The following is a 22,827-nucleotide window of genomic DNA, read 5'->3' on the forward strand; positions in this document are numbered from 1 at the left end:
CTGCCCTCAATCTTTCCCAGCATCAGGGTCTTTTCCAGAGAGTCTGTTCTTCACATCAGGTGGCCAAAGTATTGTAGCTTCAGCATCAGTCCTTCCAATGAATATTGAGGGTTGATTTCCTTTAGGATGGAAATGTGGTTAAAACTGGAAACTTAATTTTTTTTTTAATTTTATTTTTAAACTTTACATAATTGTATTAGTTTTGCCAAACATCAAAATGAATCCGCCACAGGTATACATGTGTTCCCCATCCTGAACCCTCCTCCCTCCTCCCTCCCCATTGCATTCTATAATAGAACGAAACTAAAAGAAAGCAGGAGACAGTGCTTCCCAGTCAGGTGCCACCCTTTGGAGCTCTGGCTGGCTCCTACAATTGGTAGGGAGAACTAAGATCCCGTAAGTCATGTGGTATGGTCAATCCTGCCCCACCCCACAAGAAAAACCAAAGCCCAAGAAAACAAACGACGAAACCTATGGTCAGCTAATCCAAACCAGGCTTTTATCTGAAAGGCTGAAGTGGGCCAGGTATCATGGCAATGGGTCCTGTACTTCTTCGCTCTTTCAGGGTCCCCCCTGGAGAAGACCTGATAATCAGATGGCCTGGGCCCCAGCCCTGGACTCAGAGTGAGAGGAGATTCAAAACTGAGGCTGGGGGCAGGGTATGGGGGTGGTATTTATAAGTTATGTGTGTGTGTACGTGTGCTCACATACTTAATGCTATGCTTTTCCTGCATTTTCCTTCGGATAATCTGTGGCTCCCACCTGCTTCTGGAAGCAAAGGGTTTGGCTAGCTTGAGCATGCAGCGGGGCAACACTAGGAATAGTAGCCCCATTCCTAGGATGCTGGCTTTTGGAGGAATTATAATAAACAAGAAAAAGCCTACACAACGGAGCCTAGGATGGCAACAGTATGTGGGAATAACTAAGGAAAACTTATGAGAAAAACAAAGCTTTACCAGTTGATGAGAATGCTTGAATATACAAAAGAATATCATATTCCTGGATGCTAATAAATGTAACAAGGTCAATTCTTCCTAACTGATTTGTAAGTTCACTTCAATAATCATCAAACAGCTGTTTTTAACTGGTAAACAAATTTTTTATTCAGAAGAGTAACAATCATATCTTTCTTATATAAATATGCATACACATAAAGTACTTTTTAAAGGCACAATGACAGAAAACTCATAAGGCTATACGCAAGTTAAAAATATAGATCTAGGATATGTAAAGGGTGACAAAACAAACAATTTGGATGATACAGATATAGAACTGTATTATAAAATAACATTATGACTTGATGTGTCATTTACTAAAATTGATGTCGGGGCAGTTATTTATTTTTTATTTTCACATTATACATTCAGAGTAAATTCAGTAATAGTTAAAGTATATTTTATATAATAAAAACTGCAGAATAAAACATTCATCTTTAGAGAAGGTTAGATTTTTAGGTTTAGAAAAGATATCAGAAGAAATGAGCTATATAAAAACTGAAACCTTGTCAAAAAAATTATCCAAACAAACAGGAAAATGTTTATGGCCAAAATGAAGACAGATAATATCCTTTAATAAAGAGACTGCTCAAATTGATTGGAAGATATTAAAGCCACACAGACAATGAATGCAAAGAGAAGAAATATAACTGCTTAAGAAGCTCAGAGGAAAATATTCAGTGTCCTTAAAAACTAAATAAATACAATTAAAATTAATGTCCTTTCCCTTGTTAAATTAGCAAAGGTGAAAAGTACTCTTAATACATAATGCTAGTGAGAATGTGTGGAAAACACAGTCATGAGTTAATGGTGGCGGTGCAAATTGCTATGTTTTCAAAGGAAAACTTAGATGAGTATCAGGAACCTTAAACAAGTATTCCCCTTCCAATACAATCATTCCCCTTCCGATACAGCAATTCCCCTTTGGCAAAATCTTAAAGAATCCTAAGTTTAGAAAAATATTTTAAGGACCAAAATTTTCATCACAGTATTCTTTATAATTGTGAAAAAACAGAACTAAGTTAAACATTCAAACAGAGGGAGGGCCACATAGATAAATCTCTGGGCATACTGTGCAGCTGTGAACAAGGGGAAAACGGCTGACCAGGGTGACAGAGCAGTGTGTGAGGTGTACAATTACATGGAAAAAACATGCCATGCACACATGGGATGATCACAGCTAAATGAAAGCTATGACCATCTTAAAATAGTAAAACGGCCACATGTGTGAGTAGGTGAGATAGAAGAGAGGTACCAAGGAAACCAGAGTTCCTCCCCACTACTCCTTAGAGGCAAGCACCTCCGTAGTCTGCTAATTATTTTTAAATTATAAGAAAACAGAGGACTTCCCTGGCGGTCCAGTGGTTAAGACCCTGTGCTTCCCAACACAGGGGGGCTGAAGTTCAATCCCTGTTTGGGAAACTAAGATCCTGCATGCAGTTTATGCAGCCAAAAAAAAATTATGAGAAAACAAACCAAAATGACCAAAATGCTAATGGTGTTTATGGTGCATTGGAGTTTGTGGGGGCGGGGGGGCAGGGACGGCAAGGCAGAGAGATCTACCTTTTCGTAAAACTGAAATTGTTTTTAATGAGTCAAGTACTGCTCTCAAATGAACAGCAGGAATCCTTCAGAAATGCATACTTGAAAAAAAGGAAAACCAGTTCTTGCAAATCAGTAAAAAAAAAAAAAAGGCACAAAGACACAATAGTAAAATGGGCAAAAGGCTGAGATTATACACAGCGAAGTTTAAAAGCATACACAGGCGGGAAGGAATCCATGAGTTAGCAAGAATTACTTTTTTGGCTTATCAAACAAGCAAACATTTTGTTGGTTTAAGTAATAAATATGCAATGCTGGCCAAGTTGTTCACATACTTATTTATACCAGGGGTGGCAAAGACATTTCTTTGCAAATATGCACTGCTCAGTCTGTCTGATGTGGAGTGTTATGCTGAGAAAGGTGTGGGCCAGTCTTCAGGTTCAGGGCCAGTGTGACTGATTAGCTATGCACATCCCTGCCCACCCTCCTCCCGCCCTGCCCTTAGCTGGCGGCTGTGAATGCTGCCCCTCGGGAAACAAATTCTGCACTATCTTTTGAGAATCACAGAAATGCTTTTCACGTCTCATCTGGTAATACCACTTTTTGGAAATCTATCTTAAGCAAGCAACTACAAATACAAATGTTCTATGATCTGTTAATCGAACCTTTTCATCACTGTCATTTTTAAATTGTCATTACAAATTAGTGAGAAAAAGAAAACTTTAAATCTGTAATTATATGAAAAATGTTTACTCAAAGGAAAAAAAAATTTTAAGTACAGTGAATACTAAAATATGATAAGATGTGGCTGTGTCTGATGTATGGCTGTGGTTTATCAGCAATCACTAAGAGAACTTTAAGCACCCCCTGAGTGCCTACTATGTACCAGGCACTGTTAGGCTCTGTTGCACAGAGGAGCTCCAGGCCTTTCCAGAGCCCCAGCGGGAGGCACCGTCACCGCAATTCTTAAGAAAGCGAGGTTAATCAGCTTCTGAGGAGGGGGCTGGCTCTGGCTTCAGGTCTGCCTGGTTCCAAAGCCCATGCTCTCCCTGCCCTGCCAAGGGGCTCCTCAGCCAGTGAACACAGGCATGGTCCTGGGTGTGTGCTCTGATGAGAACACCCCGGGGTAGTTTATTAGCCTGCTGTGCTTCTCAAATTTTATTTAATATGCTTAATACTATTTAATGAGGAAAGTAAACCTAACACAACTGGTTAAATGAGGGTCTGAACAAACTATTTCATCTGTGGATCTTTCTAGGCCTGACATCAGGCCTCTTATTCCCTAAGGGGGGTTAAGAGTGCAAGTTCTTCATGGAGAAAGTGAGTATAGGGGAGAGTTAAGTAGTTCAGTTGCTCCCAAGAGAAAAAAAATCTAAAAATCTTTTAGACATTGAGAAGAGAAGGCCAGGAATGCTTCCAAGCCTTCAAGTGCTTCCAAAGCCTTGCTGGGAACTTCTCCTTGGGGAACGCAACCACATGCAAAGACATCACAGCAAGTTGCTGATGGAGATTCCAAGATTCAGGAGGTAAAGGGGAAGCAATGCACACGTAAGAGATAAGTTTCGGGTGTACAACACAGGGAGTGAGTGTTCTTATACATTACCAAACAATGGCCACAACGAGCCCAGTTACCATCTGCCACCACGGGGCTATCACAATATTATTGACTATATTCCCTATTTGTACATTGCATTCCTGTGACTTCTTTTATAGCTGAAGTTTGTACTTCTTAATCCCCTGCAACTTTCTGGTCTATCCCCCCATCCTCATATAATACAGTATGTTAATTATAACTAAATAAAAACAAATTTTTAAAAGGTTCACAATGGAATAAAAAAAAAAAAGATAAAGAACAGTATCCCCGGTTTCCAACCCTAGAAGTCTAGTGAAATAAACTAGGCCACATCTATGCAATCAAGTATCAGGCAGTCCTGAAAGATGAAACTGGGGAATATATTTAGGAATGTAGGAAGATGTTCATGACATATTAGAAGAAAAATTTCAACTTTTAAAATAGTATGTATTTTATTTAAAAATCTATATAAACCTACACACAGGAAAAAATGTCTGAACGGTGTATACCTCTTTCAGCAGCAAGTATATCTAAGACAGGAAAATACAAATATTAAAAAACAAAAATCCAAAACCTCAAAGATGATAGTATTTTCTAATTGTCTTCAACGGATATGTATTACTTGCATAATCAAAGAAAGCTTAAAACATGAGTGTTTCTAAATTTAAAAAATATTAACCTGAGTATAAGAGCAGTGCCCAAACTGCCTGATGTATCAGGAATTGGTTGGGAAAAGCCAGGAAGAATAGCATTATCTTGGGGGCCACTAGAACCGCAGGAAGAAAAGCAGCAAGCTGAGAGGTAACAGGCTGAGGTACCTGCCACCACAGGCAGCTCGAGTTCAGCTTGTAAAGTGTGGAGGCAGTGGCTTGTGCATATTCCATACATGCCCACTAGTCCGGGGATGACCGGCAGAGTTAACTATCCATGCTGTCACCGCTGCCATCTGTGGTATGAAAGAAGCGTCGGAACAGAGTCAAGTCTGATGTTCCCTGGCTTTCTAGAGTTAAGGCCTCTTAAGAAGCCTTGGCCAGGGCCCTCGACAAATGGCACACAGCAGACCCCCTCAAGGAGTCTCCATCACCTCTTAATCCAAATATCTAAAGACCAGGATGGAGTAATGGAGGGAGGCACATAAAGAAAAGTCTAGAAGAGGTGATAAAGAAGGAACATGCAGATGGATCATGAAGAGTCCACACATGGTGAAAACTCTGAAACCTTCCTGCCTGTGAATGGTGCAGTGGCTTGGAGAATGACTTCAAGAGCCTAGACCTTTGGGAAGGGCAAAAAGCTTGATGGGATATGATACAAAGCACACAAAACCACCTACGAGGTATTCTTGCCAAAGCAGCTGAAGACGAGTCAAATTAAATTCTCCAGAGTTTAGTGTTAACTTCCACTTAGAGAAAATACAGAGAGAGGAACAAATTAAGGATACCACAGGAAGCAAACGGACACATTTAGAAGGGGGGACATTCCACAGGACAACTGACCTTGTTTCTGCCAAAACTACTTGCATAATCACACAAAGCTTAAAAAAAAACGAGAGCTAGAATGATGGTTGCCATGGCTGCAGGGAGGGGGAAATGGGGAGTTATTGCTTAATGGATACAGAATTTGAGTTTTTCAAGATGAAAAACTCCTGAGTATCCACGGCACAATAATGTGACTCCACTTAATTTTGTCATGGATTTATCAGAATTAAAAATAAATTAAAAAATAAGTGCTTCTAAATTTAAAAAGTTAAACCTTAATATAAAGAATATAAAAACGGTTAGCTATATTAGGAATTGGGTGGAGAGAGGGGGGAAATATATTTCTACATTATTCTTGGGGTCACACAAGGCATTAAGAAAAAGTGAGAGGAGGTTGCTTTAGATTAAGAGAAACTTGAAATCAGACAACCAAATGCAATCAATGGAGCACATTTGGATCCAGATTCAAACAAGTCAGCTATAAAAGGACATCTCGGAAATGACTAGGAAAATCTGATTACGGTGTGGGTAAGACACTTTGAGTTGATCTAAAATTTTCCTTTTTAGGTAGACATACTGAAGCTTAAAAAAACAGAGATGACACAATTGAAAGAAAGTGTGTGAAATAATAATTGAAGTAGTATGGAGATTTAGCAAAAATGGTGAAGGAAGAAATGAAATGGCAGACTGACAAGGGCGTGAGTAAAGCTATGATCCCGGGGAAAGAAGATTTCAAAAGGTAGTGGTGAGGTAGAAATTATCATAAAGAAATTACAGGGTTTTCCTGGAGTTGAATGGAGAGATTAAGGAAAAATTACAACTGTTCAGAAAAGGATGGGGTCTGGTTGAAAAGGCATAGGAACCAACATGAAAGGACTCCCAGTGGCCAGAGCTGGAACAGTTCTAAAATAAGTAATGGTCGTGTTGAATTACAGCCCATGCCACAAATCCATCCTGATAAAATAAATTACTGAATAAAAATATAGGGAAGCAACTTTTCCTCACAGAATTCTAACTACTAAATGTAGAAGGGATGAGGAAAATTAAAAAAATCACCATTATAGTATGACAGAGTAAAAATGGCTGTAGGTAAAATCCACTTGCTAGATGCTACAATTCAGTAGGTAAAAGTTTCAGGAGAAATTGGAAGCTCTCCTCAAAGTTTGTCCTGAGAGATATTTATAAATTACAAAGAGAAACAAATATAGGTTAATTAACAACATCAACAATAAGCCACACTGACATTATGTTCCTCTGAGGTAGTGGTGGCAGGATCAGAAACAAATATACAGTGGGTGGGAGGGTGGTCCCTGGGAGGAAACAGGGCCAGTCAGTGAGGGCTGTCTCATCAGGGACTTGGGAAACGAGGAAGAGGGGCTGTGAGTGAGCGCTCATGTGGAGCAAGTGCTCATTTGGCTGGTGCAGGTCCTAATGAGTCATGTTTGTTTTTAATTTCATGACTCTGGAGCCACACATCATAGATCAGAAATGGCAGGATGAGAAAAAGCAAGGCAGTGAATAACGATAGACACAACCCACCCTGCCAGGCAAGGAGTCAAATTCTGAGACACCAGGTCCACTTGGTTCCCGTGTCTTTGCATCTGACCATCATTCAAGTTGGTGATGCAAAACCTTTACATTAGAACAGTATGGTATGAACAGGATTTTTAGTGCAATCCGTGGCTCATACTTTTGAGTGAAGTATGCCCAGCGCAGAAATAGGACTTTATGTGAAGCTGGCTGTGCTGACGATGCCAGAGTCCAAGAACAGAAACAGCTTTCAAATATTCCTTCCTTTTTCAAAAATACAAAACCCCAAACCCTCAAATATAAAATTACAAAAAATTCTATTTGATCAGAAGCAGATTTACGATCTACAAGACCAATTATAAGAAAGTGTTTAGCAAAAATATACTTCACCGATCAGTGCCCCCAAAATTCATCTAATCCTAAATTGTAAGGGCAATGGCTATCAGAACTTCACTTTAAAAATCTTTTTGATCCCCTAATACTACAAGTGTCCCCATCTGATTTAACATGAAATAACACTGAAATTACTAAAAAGGAAGGTGGCTTCAGTCAGTACAGCTGTTACTTTTCCTCAGAGAGGATGTGGCAGGAATAAAACAAACCTGGGTTGAGCATCAAGATTTAAAATAAGTATCTCATGGACTCTCAAAAACCAAATAATTGAACCAAACCAAGCTGGGGTTCAGTTCTTGCCCCATCACTTAAAACCCAGGTCAAATCAAATGACAACTTGGAGTTTCAAGTTTGCTCCATCTGTAAATATGAAATAAATATCGTCAAACTCGGTGCAGTGCAGCACTCCTTCAAAGATCAAATAATACATATGGCAATGTTTTCAAAATTATGAACTACTATGTAAACACATTACCAATTACTTCAGCTTTGTGGATTGATCACTATAGGTACACCTCAAAAACCTTTTTATGATGCCCTCTGCTGATACATCCCATGTGATAAAGATATTGTATGTGAACACTCCTGTAAAAATTCAGGCAACAGAGTTCCTGTCTAGAGTCCACCTGCCAGTCACAAATTTTTTGCCAGGATTGCAAAATCGAGGTTCTCCATTCTGTGGACACCACCAGAGAAGGGCAAAATCTATTGGCTTCTTTCCCATGCAACAAAAATGCTCTGTAAGGTTTTCTGCTTCAGTGACTGACACACGTGCTGTCCATCTGCAAAAAGATTGTCCTATCCCCTTGCAACCTCTTGCTGTGTTCTGACTACACCGCAACACATTTTCAAGTTGTTAACAAGGTGGGCGGGCTGGTGGAAGACCCTCTTACATTCAGAGCACTCGAGGGGGCTCTCTCCAGGAGAAAGCCTAAGATGCTGAGAAATGTTCTGACGGGAGGGTTTTCAACAGTGACGGCACTCAAGAGGCTTCTCTTGGGAATGGAGCTGGTAATGTTGAGTGAGGTAGGATGGTTGGCTGAAACACTTCCCACACAGCTGGCACTGATAAGTCCTCTCCTGAGCGTGAATCCTGTAGTGCTGGATGAGGTGTGAACTCTGACGGAACCTTCTGCCGCAGTCGCAACACTGACAGGCTCTTTCTCCAACGTAGTCGTGCTGTCGCTTATATCGAATCAAATACATCTTGTTTCGGGGCAACTCAGGCGGCAGGGCCATTGCTGCTTCGTGGGCTTTGAGATGCTGGAAAAGATGCACAGCCTGGATAAAAGCTTTGCCGCACTGGAAACACTCGTGGCAGTCCTGACTCTGAATTCTCACGCGGCCGTAGACATCTGCACGCTGGGTCAAGGACTTCCCATCTGAGTGAGTCTTCTGATGTCTGGTGAGGTGTGGCATGAGGTAGAAGGCTTCCCCACACTGTTTACACACAAACGGCTTCTTCCCCGTATGGATCTGCTGGTGTTTCTCCCAGCCTGGTCGGGTACTAAAATTTCTGTCACAAAATTCACATCTGTAGTGTTTGTTCTCTTGGAGGAAAAACAAGTTGTGGGCCAGCTGGGACCTGATGCAGACTCCAGGAGTAGTGCGCTCCTGGGGATCCTTTCCAGGAAGACTCTCCAATGGTTTGTTAAGTTCTGAGCTTTTCTCTAGTTGATCACCCTCGTGGCTTCCTTCCTGAGCAAGGGTCTTGGGGTCACTCATTTCTGTGGGACTCAAAACTTCCGCTGGCTTGACCTGTTGTGACTCCAGGGGATCATCAGAAGACTCTCCTGTGTGGGTATACCAGGAGTCACCTGCCTCCAAATCCTCTATTCCTGCCCCCGAGGATGACTTTTCTACAGGCAGGCTTTGCTCTGGAGTTAGATCTTTGGTTTCTGATTGTTCCTCCCAATCTAAAAGAAATGTAAAAGGTCCTCTACTATTTTTACTCAGAGAGAAACATCATTATAGTAGAAACAGAAGAAAAAGACCAAAAATTACAGAATAGTTAGTACAGAGGTTTGAGTTTTCTGGGAACCTAAGGAGAGAGTGGGAGAAGGATGGAGAAGAGAGTAAGCAAGGACAGGTGAGGGTGAGGCAGAAGAGACCACCTAGGAGGACTGAACACTGACGAAGATGCCAGAGTCACCGACAGGAGAATGAGAAGGAAACCAGAGAAGAGGTGGGACTGGGGCTTGGCTGAAACTTCCAGACCATGCTTGGTACACCACTGCTGTTTGGAGGAACTAATATAACTGTGGCCATAAAGGGATTCTATTGTCAGGTCAATCTGGGCAATACTGTATGATGCAAGTCAGCTTTCACTCCTGTAGGACTCTTCAGATCCCTTAACCAGCATCTCAGATCTCAAAGAGGGGAGATATAAGAGGTAGCATTTCTCTAACTAATCTTGCTAGGGAACACTTTTTTTTTTTTAAAAAAACCCCTATTATCATAATTCTGTAGGACTATTGAACAAACAGCGGAGTACACCGGTCAACAATCTCTCACTCAGAATAAAGCAAGAGAATTCCAACTCTTTTCTTGGCTCTCAATCTCTCGTTTTACCCATTCAACTTAAAATTTATTAAACGTCGATTTTGAGCAAAGTGTTATCCAAATGGATGTTCATAAGTCTGTATAAAGACTCTAATCAGGCTATAAATGTACAAAAAGAGAGTTTGGGGAATTAATTTCTTTTGGGAACACAAAAAGATCAGGGAGGGGAAGGCATTAGGGCTGAGCAAGCAGTTAAGTGGGTGGCAAGCTTACTCTGAGCAGACACTGAACTGTGAAAAGTAGAGTCCTGGGGAGCAGTAATACAGGGGTCTATTAGGAGTATCTATGAGAGATGAAGCTGGATGTGACTTTTAGGCCAGACTGGGATGGATTTAAATGTTTTGCTAGAAGTCTGGATTTTCTTTTGAGAGTGGTTAAGAACCTGATCAAAAGTTTGTGCTTTATAAAGTCAACTCCCTGAGTGGGGCTGGAAAGAGCAGTGGTATCACACCAAGGTTTTCGCTTGCCTCAGTGAGAGAGGAAAGACCTCTGATTTCTAGCTGTCAGGGGAAAGGCACAAATGAATGTAGGGGCTTGAATACTAGAGGATAGGGAAACTGGCCTCCCTGGAGCTGAGCAGGAGAGAAGAGATGAGCTGCGGAGAGGAGATAAAAGAAGTACTGAGTGAGAATGATGTGGTGAGGCCACATGAGCCCCTCACGTGAAAGCACCTACCAGCCTTCTCTCTAAGTTGAGTGGGCTTTGAGGACCAGCTCCCAGCCCCTGCTCACTGAGCAGGGTTGTCTCCCCAAGATTCCGGTCTCACTGCTCACCTTGACATGTCACTGTACTCCCGTCTTCCTCCCTAGCATGTGACTCCTCCTCTTCCAGCTGTGAGATAATGTCAGGTTTAGGGAACTGGTACCCTGTTGAAGAAGGAGACTTATAACTTTGGGGCTCTGTCCTGTACCCTCAGGAACTCCACTCCCAGCCTGGTTTCTAAAGACTCTGAGATAATAGGGAAAGTGCAAATTTACACACAAGAACAATAAAGCCTGTTTCCAAAGATTTTGCCACTAGGGACATATGCCAATGTCCGGAAACAATTCTGGTCATCACAGCTTACCGAGGGAGACCAGGTTCCTGTAATTTTCCAGCATCACCTCCCGGTAGAGGTTCCACTGAGAAGCACTGAGGTAGGGTAATTCCTCTGGACTGAAGTGCACAGCCACATCCTCGAAAGTCACCAACTCCTGAAATGCCAGACATACTCCTAAATGATTGAAATCCGGAATTATCCCAAAGAGGGGAAAAGTGCCTGATAAGAGGGGACTGACCATGAAGCAGACATTCAGACAAGCAGAAACACTCTAATCCAAAGGTTTCAGGGACTTAGAAGTGTATCTTTCCTTTAAGTCTTTCTCATTAAAATGCTTTCTTCTCTGCAATCATCCTCTGTTTTTTTCAGTCTTCTAACTTTGTAGAGACTTTCAATGGCTAAGTCAAAGATATCTCTTGGGAAATGTCACACTGCACTTGAAAATATGTGGGTTATTTTCCAATATCTCTTGGTATTAATTTCTAACATAATTCCACAGTGATAAGACAACAGACTGTATATGATTTCAATACCTTCAGACCATGAAATTTTTGCACTTTGTTTTATGTCCCTGGATATGTTCTAGTGTCTCCTAGTTTATAGTCTATGGGAACTTGAATAGAATTTGGATTCTCTTGTTGTGTGAAAACTACATAAATCTGAATTCTGTTGAACTGGTTCACAGTGCTTTTCAGATCTACTATATCCATTTACTTTTATTCATTCTATTAATTTTGAGTTTGATATTGAAAGTCCAACTAAAAATCTTAATTTATCTACTTAAAAATAATTGTAATTTATAGTGGAACTTCCCTCATAGCTCAGTTGGTAAAGAATCTGCCTGCAAGGCAGGTGACTTGGGTTTGATTCCTGGGTCGGGAAAACCCCTGGAGAAGGAAATGGCAACCTACTCCAGTATTCTTGCCTGGAGAATCCCATGGACAGAGTACCCTGGCAGGCCATGTGTCCATGCAGCCACAAGAACTGGACATGACTTAGCGACTAAACCACCAACCACCACATAGTGGAACTATATGTAACTTTGTTCTGGACTCTCCAAGACTCCTGTAAATGTGTTATCATACTTTCATAATTTAAAACATAAAAAAGAAAGAGAAAAAAGAAGTATATCTTTCTTTGGTCTTCAAGTCTGAGAGAAGTAGGAGCATTTCTGAGATAGCTCCTGCTGCTAATTTTTAAAGATTTATGTTGGAGGAGAAAGATCCTTTTAAGTTCCTTTATAAAGAGAAAAAAATGCAAATAAAAGCTGAGCGGTATACCTCAGTTTCAGGAAAAAGAGACAATTGGGTTAAAGTTCTGGTTCTAAGTTTAAGAGACAATTTTGAGTGTGGATAGGTTAAGCCTCAGTGGCTCATCCATAAAACACAAACAGCTCATAAATATGAAGAGATAGCCAATCTTATTATAACAAGAAAATGCATTTCAAAATGACAAAGTATGACTTTATACCCATTCAACTGACAAAAGTTAAGAAGTCTGACAATACCAAATACTGTCTAGAATGTGGACTCTTGGTGGTGGTGGTGGTGTAGTTGCTCAGTCATGTCTGACTCTTTGAGACCCATCCACTGTAGGCAAGCTCTTTTGTCCATGGGATTTCCAAGGCAAGAATACCAGAGAGTGGGTTCCCATTTCTTTTCCAGGGAATCTTTCTGACCAAGGATTGAACCTCCAACTCCTGCACTGCAGGCAGATTCTTTGCTGACTGAGCCACCAAGGAAAATCTTAGAATGTGGACTTTTGAGACCTCTTAAAAGATGCTAAAAGTGAAGCTGCTCAGTTGTGTGCGACTCTTTGCGATCCCGTGGACTGTAGCCTGCCAGGCTCCTCCATCCATGGAATTTTCCAGACAAAAGTACCGGAGAGGGTTGCCATTTCGTTCTCCAGGGGATATTCTCAATTCAGGGATTGAACCCAGTTCTCCCACATTGCAGGCAGATGCTTTACGTCTGAGCCACCAGGGAAATATAAATTGGTAAAGCACTTTGGGTCCAGAAATATACCTATTCTTAGGTATATCTGCTCATGTGTACTGCATTATAACCTCCAAAATCTAAGAAAGACCCAAACATTCATTTACAGTAGAAGAGATAAATGTATTATGATATTGGGGCTCCCCAGTGGCTCAGATGGTAAAGAATCTGCCTGCAACACAGGAGACTTGGGTTCAATTCCTAAGTCGAGAAGATCCCCTGGAGAAAGGAATGGCAACCCACTCTAGTATTCTTGCCTGGAGAATTCCATGGGCAGAGGAGACTGGCAGGCTACAGTCCCTGCAGTTGCAAAGAGTCAGACACAACTGAGTGTTCAGTTCAGACACTCAGTCATGTCTGACTCTTGGCAACCCCATGAACCACAGCACGCCAGGCCTCCCTGTCCATCACCAGCTCCTGGAGTTTACCCAAACCCGGCAGATGGTGATTTGGCCAGATTTTCCTTAGAGAAGGAACAATAGTGAGGGTTGTTTTTGCAGTCAGTTGAACAACAGGTAAACAGGGTGGGCTGGTGAAAACCCTATTTCTTTTTTTTTTTTTTTAATTTATTTATTTGGCTTTTCTTCTAAGGAGGAAGAGTCTTTTAATTTCATGGCTGCAGTCACCATCTGCAGTGATTTTGGAGCCCCCAAAAATAAAGTCAGCCACTGTTTCCACTGTTTCCCCATCTATTTGCCATGAAGTGATGGGACCAAATGCCATCATCACTGAGTGACTAACACACATATAATCACACCACAGAATCATCATCATCATCTAGTAATAACAAACTAATTACAATTACATGCAACATTCTTGGTAACAGAAGGGTGAATGTAAAAAGCAGGTATTGGAAGACTACATAAGACTATGATGCCCATTTCACTAATATACATCTTTTGTGTTTTCATGGAAACATTATGCAGATCAATGAACTAGAGAGCATGTACTGACTGCCCAGCTTCTATAGAGGGGTTTATTTGGCTCACATGTGTTTTTTATTCTTTCTTCAAAATTTGCCAACACCAAAATATTGGTGTAATTCATACTATTTGGATTTTTTGACTTCTCTTTAAAAAATCAGAGATCTAGAGATCTGGGTTCACATTCTCACATGGCACCATTAGCTGAAGCTGAGTCACAGCTGCCCCTTTGATGGGGCAGGTGCCCCCCAGTTTGTCATAATCCACCCACTTACAAGCTCTTTTATATTACCTCAGCAGTCTCTGTGGGCATCTTCACTTGGGATCCTTGACATGAACACTGTAGGGACAGAGGGCTATTCTCAGGAACAGATCACCTAGAACGTTTGTCAATCCTTTTCCCCTTCTCTCTCCCTCAAGGAGCATTTTTAAACACTTTGTTTTCCTAATTGTCAAACGCCTTCCCCCACCCATCCATTTTTTTCTAAAGGAAGCACAACATGTTAGCTTCTTCTAGGTTTCAAAACATGATTTAACAAGAACATTAAGGAGCAAATTTTTAAAAATTCACAACAGTTATTTCATATATAAAAAGGAGCATAATAATAGTACAAATCACACGAGGGTTGCTTTGATTAAGTCAAAAGTGGAGATAAAATGGAATAATAAACAATGAAAAATTAATTCCCGAGATAAGAAAAGAGAGAAACCATTAAAGATATGGTATGTAGGGGTGGCAGTAAGTGTGAGAAAAAGCAGGAAAGCAAATACAAAGAGTCAGAAGAAAATTCTGATACAGAAACCAGGGAAAGGCTCAGTTAGGTAAAGTTTATATAAAGACTTTAAGGAAATGAGGAAGTTTAATTAGATAGGGGAGGTCTAGAAATCAGAAAGGGGAGCTCCTCATACTGGAGAACTAAGTCAGAAGAAAACCTGACTCACCTGAGATGTAACAAATGGTTTACTATCAGACATCTCTGTGTCCTCCTTTTGGTGTTCATTGGTGTTTCTCTTTTCGGCAAGAGCAAAGTTCTGAAGAGAGAAACCTAGAAGGGAAAGGAATGACCATAGCATCGAGTCCAGTCTGGCAGCACCCAGAGAGAGTAGCCTGCCAATCCCTCACCTGCCATGGGCGGAAGCAGCACTTCCTATGACAAGACCAAAAAAACATTTCTCATCTCAGTGTGGCAATTCCAGAGAACAGGTTTGGTTATCTCCCACCCCTAAACACTTCCATTGATTTTCAGCGCCTTCCAAATAAAGCAGAAGTTCCCTCTTTATTCATATCAACGGTCCTAGCTTCACCATCCATTTAGTCACCAGGGAACCTCAGTTTCTCAATTGTAACATGAAAATTACGATAATATCTCTAATTCTATGGGCTCCTGTAAGGATTAAACATTACGTATGTGAAGCACAAAACAGGCATTTAAAAAAAAAAACACAACAACTCTTATTATAATATCTTTTTCACTCAGGGATCTAGAAGACGACCACCAACCTTCCCTTACGAAAGCTGAAGTCCTTTCATGCTTGTGGTCTCTTTCCAAGAGTACCTTTCACTATTCTATAGTTTCTTTCTCATACCCTAGCAAGCTCTTTCCCTTCCCTTGAATTCCAGCTCCATCAAAGGTGGTGCCTTTGACCAAGTTTAAAAATTCTGTGGGACAATATGCCCTATGTCCACTGGAGGCAGTATAACAGCCATGATTAATAAGAGGACAGACTGGAGGCAGCCAAAGGTCTGAATCCTGACTGCCAATTACTATTAATAATTGTGGACCACAGGCAAGTTGGGCTTCCCTGGTGGCTCAGACGTAATCCCTTGGAAAAAGAAATGACAACCCACTCCAGTCTTTTTTGCATGGAGAATTCCATTGGCGAGGAGCCTGGCAGGCTATGGGGTCAAAAAGTCAGACACAACTGAATGACTAACACTTTCACAGGTAAGTTATTCAACCTCCCTGTGCCTGTTTTCTCATCTGTGGAAGGAGGGTAATACCTATTTCAAGAACTACTAAGAGAAGTAAAGCACTATTATAAAATATTTAGAATGTAGTATATTTTAAGTGTCCAATATGTTTACTATTAGCATCTTCACAATTCTTTTAATGAATACAGGTGCACACGATTGGACTAATCATAATCCTTGATACATCAGCATTCAGCCATACATGACCCTCATGTTTATTTCAAATTTACTTGTTTATATTTTTCAATGCAATCAACCCATCCCAATGGTCCACATCCCAGTCTTTTTCCCTTGCCTTTCTCTCCTTGTCTACATATATTTGTATATATAAACAATGCTTTGTTTTTAGTATCAATTTCATTCAGCTTTGTTTTTAGTATCAATCTCATTCAAAGGGCTATTAGAAGTGAATGCCTTTCTTCTATCATCATTGAAATGCCCTTAGTTCCAGTCTAGTAACTCTGAGTTTCTAAGAGACCAGTCAAATTTTGACAGAATTTAAATTTCAGGCCTCATATCTCCCACATTGCATGCCCTCTTTTTTTTTTTTTTTTTTTTTGACTGTGTATTGCTTTGTGTTGACACTAAAGTTTAGGCTCAAAATGAAATGTGGAAGGGCGGGGAACAAAGCAGAGAGAAGGCATGCTCTCAGAACATAGCATTAAAAGGAAAAACCAAACTTCAAGTTTCTTTCATTTCACATAAGATTAGACAGATTAGACTGGAGATTATACAATTCATTCATTCATTCATTTAACAAGTTTTTATTTAGCTCCCTCTTACATGCCAGGCATACAGCAAATGTTCAGAAAGTCCCTCCTCTCACCTTCTTCCTCACATGCTTGGATCAAGCCTGCCACCAGGTCTCCTGCTTCCTTGCTGCTCTTGGGCTGTTTTGACCTCACCCATATCTGAACTTCCTCTGGCAAGATGTTCAGAAAATGCTCCAGCACCAGCTGCTCCATAATCTGCTCCTTGGTGTGGATCTCTGGCTGCAGCCACCGCCAGCAGAGCTCCTGGATTTGGCTCACAGCTTGGTGAGGCCCTGTCACCGACAGGGATTGAAAATACCTAAAGTTCTGATGAGAAACTCTCAGAACCTCTGGGTTTCTTATGGGGGTGGTTTCTGGATTTTCTTCTTGATCACGTAGATGAACGAGCTGGGGATTCCTCAAGATGTCATCCAAAACCTCTTTCATGTGGAGCATTTTTACAGCTTGACCCTTCAAAGGATGGAGATACTCTAAAAGGCAGACTGCTTCAAAGCACACTGTTGTGGAAGATGGTGGGCTGGAAGATGTGGAAGATGAAGAAAAGAGTCAGAAACCTTAGGATCTGCAGAAATTACACAGAGAGACTCACAAATGGTTTGCACAGTTTAACTGGACAGTAGAGGTTATGTGAATCAAAGGAAGTTACCTCATTTCACACAAATGCCTAAATGAATATTCACAGATTTGTACATCTACAGACAGGTTGTTGCCTCAGTCACAATATCAGGTCTAGAAGATCCACAGACACGGGCTAGAAAAATCTCAGAAATGGCACTGAAGAGAAGAGATTTGAACTCCAAACCACAATGAACTGAACTAACTGATGAACCATGTAAGAATATCATTTTAAAAATGAGTTAATACAAAATGAGGAAAGATCATTACATTCATCCTACAAAGGACTGGATTCCTATGCAAAACATATAAAGAAATCATATAAATCTGTAAGAAAAAAGCAGCGACCAGTTAAATATTGAAATATATTTTCTTATTTCTGTATTTACACATTTTAACTTTTTAGCTAGGAGTTAATCTGGGATAACATATGACAGGACTGTAATTTTTTCTAAATACTTTTCTGCCTACCATCAATTTTAAATTTGTTATTACTTCCTTTTTTTGGATGTATGATACCCCCACTGAACTGAATTTCTATCTCTACAGGTTGCAGTATAAGATTCTGAGAAAGGAGCAGCAGGAATGACTGTGCAATCCTGGCAGCCTGCGTCCCTAGGCTAGCCAGGGCCCAAGCTAGAGCAAGACTCGCAATCCTTTCTCCTCGCCCAGAGAGGGAAACGTAGGGATAAAAGCAGCTAATGTTAAATACTTGGGGAAAAAAAAAAAAGGCAGAGTCCCTAAAAAACATATGAGTGGTGGCAGGTTCCTTGACTTCAGAGTAAGGAAGAAATTCCAGAGAAAAGGGGACGAGAGTTGGGAGAACGGAGTGAAGACCAAGAGATTCCAGGTGGGCAGAGGCTGTGGCAGGAGGAAGCAGGGACTGAAGGGAGCCACCAAAAGAGAAGTGCTGCGGTATGGAGAAAGGAGTAAAGCAAGGCCAGGCAGAATGCAGAGCTGGAGCAGAGGAGGAGGAGGGGGGGGAAGGTAAATAGGAAGAACCTATCTGGGCTAGGAGAGGTGTCCAGGGAGTAGACACCCAGAGAGAAGGGGTGGGGCTGAGGTAAAGGAGGAGCAGAAAGGAGAGGCAGAACTAAGGAGAGGAAGGGGGCCAGGACTGAGGGAAAGAATATTAGAGAGGAGAGGTGCGAGAGGTGGAGGAGGAGGGCTGAGCGAAGAGGCACAGGAAGGAGCAGGAAGGACGGACCAGGGCCAAGGCAGAAGTAGGGGACAGCAGGAAGGCTGAGAGGAGGTAAGGGCTGGAAGAGCAGAGGTGGGCCAGAGCCAGGGGGAAAACACAGATGAAGGCGGGACAGGAGGTAAAGGGGGAGCTGAATGAAGGAGAGCCTCTGAGGTAGATAAAAGGGAGCCTGGAGAGAGGCAGGAGCAGGACAGAGGGGAGGGAGAAAGGCAGGGCCAAGGCTGAGGGCACTATCTTGAAGGGAGAGGTGGAGGCCTAAGGAAAAGGGTCTGAATGTGGGGGAGGCTGGAGGAAAGGGACAGGGGGTTTGGAGAGGAACGGGAGTCTTCAAAGGGGAACACGGGTGCTTCTGGTCGGGGAAAGTGAGAGGGGGGTCCTAGAGAGAGGGCTGAGAGGGTGGAGGTCCTCAAGGGGAAGGAGGGTGTCCTGAGGGGAAGGCGGGGGTCTCTGAGGGGGAAAACTGGGGGGATCTTCGAAACGGGAGGGGCGGGAAGGGAAGGGAGGAGTCCTCAAGGGGGAAGGAGGGTTTTCTAGGGCAGGAGTCCTTGAGGAGGCCAACAGGTGTCTCTGAAGGGGAAGGCCCGTGGGTCCTCGGGGAGGGCAGGGATCCGAGAGGAGGACGGGGAGGGTCCTCAAGGACCGAGGAGCGCGTTCTTGGAGGGGAGAGCGGAGGGGCCCTGAAAAGGGGGGGTCTGCGGGGTCCTGGGTGCGCGGAGGAAGGTGTCCGAAGCGGGAGGACGAGGACGGACGCACCCCTCCTTCCGGAAGGCCTTCAGGCCGAGGAAGCACTGGAGAGAGCGCGTGAGCAGCAGGGAGGCGACTTCGCCGGCGCGGCCGCCCGCACCCCTTCCCCTCAGGGCCGCTACTTCGCGCCTCCCTTCCCATCGACTTCCCCGCGAAGGGGCGCGTCTGCCCCGGCGTCCTCTCAGGGACGCCCGCGCCTCCCTGCCCGCGAGCCGGCCCCTCGCCCCCAGGTCCCCTCCCTCGCGTCCGGGCCCGGGTCGCCGCGCGCTCACCTCGCGGACGGACACCCTCGCCTGACCGAACCTCGCCACCTCAGACTTGCCGCGCAAACCCGCGACGCATGCGCAACGCGCTCTGCGCGTGTGCACCGTGGGACGGCCAGAGCGCCGCTCAGAAAGCGCAGGCAGCTTCCGCCGGCTCCGCTGGGGGGCGCACGAGGACCACGCTGCGTAGAGAGGCCTGGGAGGGGCCGGGGGAACTACTTCTTTTAGGTGCTTTACTAATTTTTTCAGTAGTTAGCACGTGGTTTAAAATTTTTTTTAAATAAACAGTATGCAGTGAAAAGCCTTCTCACTGTGGGTGTGCTGCTGCTGTTGCTGCTAAGTTGCTTCAGTCATGTCCGACTCTGTGCAACCCCATAGATGGCAGCCCACCAGTCTCCCCCGTCCCTGGGATTCTCCAGGCAAGAGCACTGGAGTGCGTTGCCATTTCCTTCTCCAATGCATGAAAGTGAAAAGTGAAAGTGTGCCACCGACCAAAATTTTATGCTATAAACCACGTAACACTCAGGTGACAGGTGTTATTATTTGAATATTTATGAATTATTGAATAATTATGAAGGCTTGAACATGTTTTCAGTGTCCTTCCACAGTGTCTTTGTTTATATGTAAATAGAGATATATGTATATACATATGTGCATTATACACACATACATGTGATTATTATTGATATAAATATCTATACTATAAATTCGGCACATATATATCTGTAATAGATATAAATATTTTAAAATATAAAATATATTTTCTAAATAAGAAATGTGATGATATAACACAATCTATAATGTGACACAATGTGGTATATACTGTAGCTTAAAATTTATACTTAAGTCATATAAGTACTTCCTTGACAGTAATATAAGGCTTCCCTGGAAGCTCAGTTGGTAAAGAATCCTCCTGCAATGCAGGAAACGCTGGTTCGATTCCTGGGTCAGGAAGATCCGCTGGAGAAGGGATAGGCTACCCTCTCCAATATTCTTGGGCTTCCCTTGTAGCTCAGCTGGTAAAGAATCCGCCGGCAGTGAGGGAGCCCTGGGTTCGATCCCTGGGTTGGAAAGATCCCCTGGAGAAGGGAACGGCTACCCACTTACTATTCAGCATTGGCTAATGGCTACCCAGTATTCTTGCCTGGAGAATGTCATGGACTGTAGAGTCCATGGGGTCTCAAAGAGTCAGATACGACTGACCGACTATAATACATATATCATGATGACCCAAAGATTCATATTATATATAATTATATATTTGTACAAATATAATACATATATTTTTATGTTTGCAAAAATACTCATAGTCTCACTTCCTACCTTTTTTATACAAAAGGTGGCAGACTGTACACATTGTTCTATGCCTTAATTCTTTCCTTATCTCGGAGAGCTTTTTATATCAGTACAAAGAGAATTTGCCTACTGTTTTTGAACAGCTGTTTGAATTCTGTTGTACTGTTGTTGTGACTTGATTTATTTAACCCATTCCTGACTACTGGGTGGTTGAGTTGTTTTTATCCCTTTGCTACCAGTATTCTGTGGAAAACTATGAGCTTCAGCAGTTCTGCTGGTGTGTACACCTTCTGGGAAGATTAAATCCCCTGGAGTGGAATTGCTGAGCCACGGTGCATATGTGTGTGTCATTTTGATAGAGATTTCTAAGCTGCCTTCCACAGACACTTGCATCTCAGACCCCCACCAGCCTGTGTGAGCAAACCTGCATTCTCAGTGTAATAGGATGCTTTTTCAGTTTTTCCAAAACTAGGGTTGAGAAATTTTTCATGAGCAAGGTAGAATGTTTTTCTGTGTTGAGGAGCCATTTGTATTTAACTAAAGAACATTTATCAGGGCCTCAAGATCCGTAGGGAAAGTATAGTGAAACGTGCAGTAATTATTTTATGCATTATGATGTTGACTATGATGATGACATAAGGGTTAATATTCTTATCACTGACCTTATACCTGTGACAAAAATTAACTCAAAATGGATCACACACCCAAATGTAAAACCAAAACTAGAAAACTCCAGGAAGAGAACATAAGAGAAAACCTATAACCTGAGGTTTGGTGATGACTTTTTAGGTACACACATGCAGTTCACAAACCCCTGGTGTGGGGGATTCCCCAGAAGGGCTCTCCTATGCATTTTATCTGAAAACCTACAATTTGGAGGTCATTTAAGCTCTCTGAGCCTCATTTTGTCCTTCTAAAATAAAAGGACAGCAAGTAAATGTAAGGATTAAAATTCGTAAAGGTGGAAAATCTTTTCTTCCATCTGCTGAGGGTTGCTGGGTGGGTCTGAAAATTAACCAACAAAGACAGATTAACAGGAAAAAAGCTTACAACTTATTTTGATATGTTTTAACTGGCACAGGAGCCTTCCTAAGGAGATGAAGACCTAAAGAAACAGACTTGAGTATTTCAAACTAGGTTTGATGAGGCATGGACAGTTGTGGAAGAATATGATAGATTAAGGAATAAGAGGTAAGTGTAATAAGCTGGCAGAAACTTAGCAAGGCCCGTGTGTTAGTCTTCTTCTTGGAAGTGTTCCTCAGCCTTTAGAGATAAGAATGCTCCTTTCCTCCTGGTATAGGGAGGGTACCTCTCCCATTAGGGAATTATGACTTGTTTTACGGAAGAAGGGGGAAGGGGAAGTGAGAGTGAACTTCCTTCTGTTGTTTTCTCAAACTGCTTCACCTTCAATATGCCAGGTGCCATATTTTGGGGTGAGGTATTCTGAACCCCATCACATGTCAAATGATTAAAGTGGTGTCTGAGATCTATACAGGCAGTTTATATGTTGACTACAATTTTATTAGAAGACTCTTGAGAGTCCCTTAGACTGCAAGATCAAACCAGTCAATCCTAAAGGAAATAACTCTGAATATTCATCGGAGGGACTGACATTGAAGCTGAAGCTCCGATACTTTGGCCACCTGATGCGAAGAGTCGACTCCTTGGGAAAGACTGAAGGCAGGAGAAGGGGATGACAGAGGATGAGATGGTTGGATGGCATCACCGGCTCAATGGACAAGGGTTTGAGCAAACTTTGGGAGATGGTGAATGAGAGGGAAGCCCGGCGTGCTGCAGTCCATGGGGTCTCAAAGAATCGGACATGACTTAGTGACAGAACAATAACAGCAACACAAAAAGTAAGAAATAACAGTGGTTGAGGAAGGAAGGGAGATAAGGGGGCAGCAAGATGGGCATTTCTAACAGGGATCGTTGAT

The 22,827-nt window shown here is 42.4% G+C and overlaps 1 protein-coding gene across 1 annotated transcript; it reads right to left on the reverse strand.

Moving 5' to 3' along the window:
* Positions 1-1,077: 1,077 nt before the first annotated feature.
* Positions 1,078-19,779, reverse strand: ZIM2 (zinc finger imprinted 2). The gene is made up of 7 exons (XM_055553712.1): positions 19,604-19,779; positions 16,825-17,288; positions 14,969-15,072; positions 14,319-14,366; positions 11,137-11,263; positions 10,844-10,936; positions 1,078-9,424 (listed from the first exon to the last, which is right to left on the reverse strand). The coding sequence occupies exons 2-7, from the start codon at positions 17,204-17,206 to the stop codon at positions 8,475-8,477; spliced, it is 1,704 nt and encodes a 567-aa protein (XP_055409687.1). The 5' UTR covers positions 17,207-17,288; positions 19,604-19,779; the 3' UTR covers positions 1,078-8,474.
* Between the last annotated feature and the right edge of the window lie 3,048 nt (positions 19,780-22,827).

This window comes from Bubalus kerabau, chromosome 17 (assembly GCF_029407905.1).
Source record: "Bubalus kerabau isolate K-KA32 ecotype Philippines breed swamp buffalo chromosome 17, PCC_UOA_SB_1v2, whole genome shotgun sequence".
Classification (NCBI taxonomy): domain Eukaryota; kingdom Metazoa; phylum Chordata; class Mammalia; order Artiodactyla; family Bovidae; genus Bubalus; species Bubalus kerabau.

Bases quoted from the DNA above. Each gene is read 5' to 3' on its own strand.
- ZIM2 (XM_055553712.1), bottom strand. From the start codon at position 17,206: ATGCTCCACATGAAAGAGGTTTTGGATGACATCTTGAGGAATCCCCAG. The intron at 14,367-14,968 runs GTGAGTCAGGTT...CTGTCCCTACAG, and splicing joins AACCATTTGTTACATCTCAG to TGTTCATGTCAAGGATCCCA. The intron at 10,937-11,136 runs GTAAGCTGTGAT...CTTCTTCAACAG, and splicing joins CAGGAACCTGGTCTCCCTCG to GGTACCAGTTCCCTAAACCT.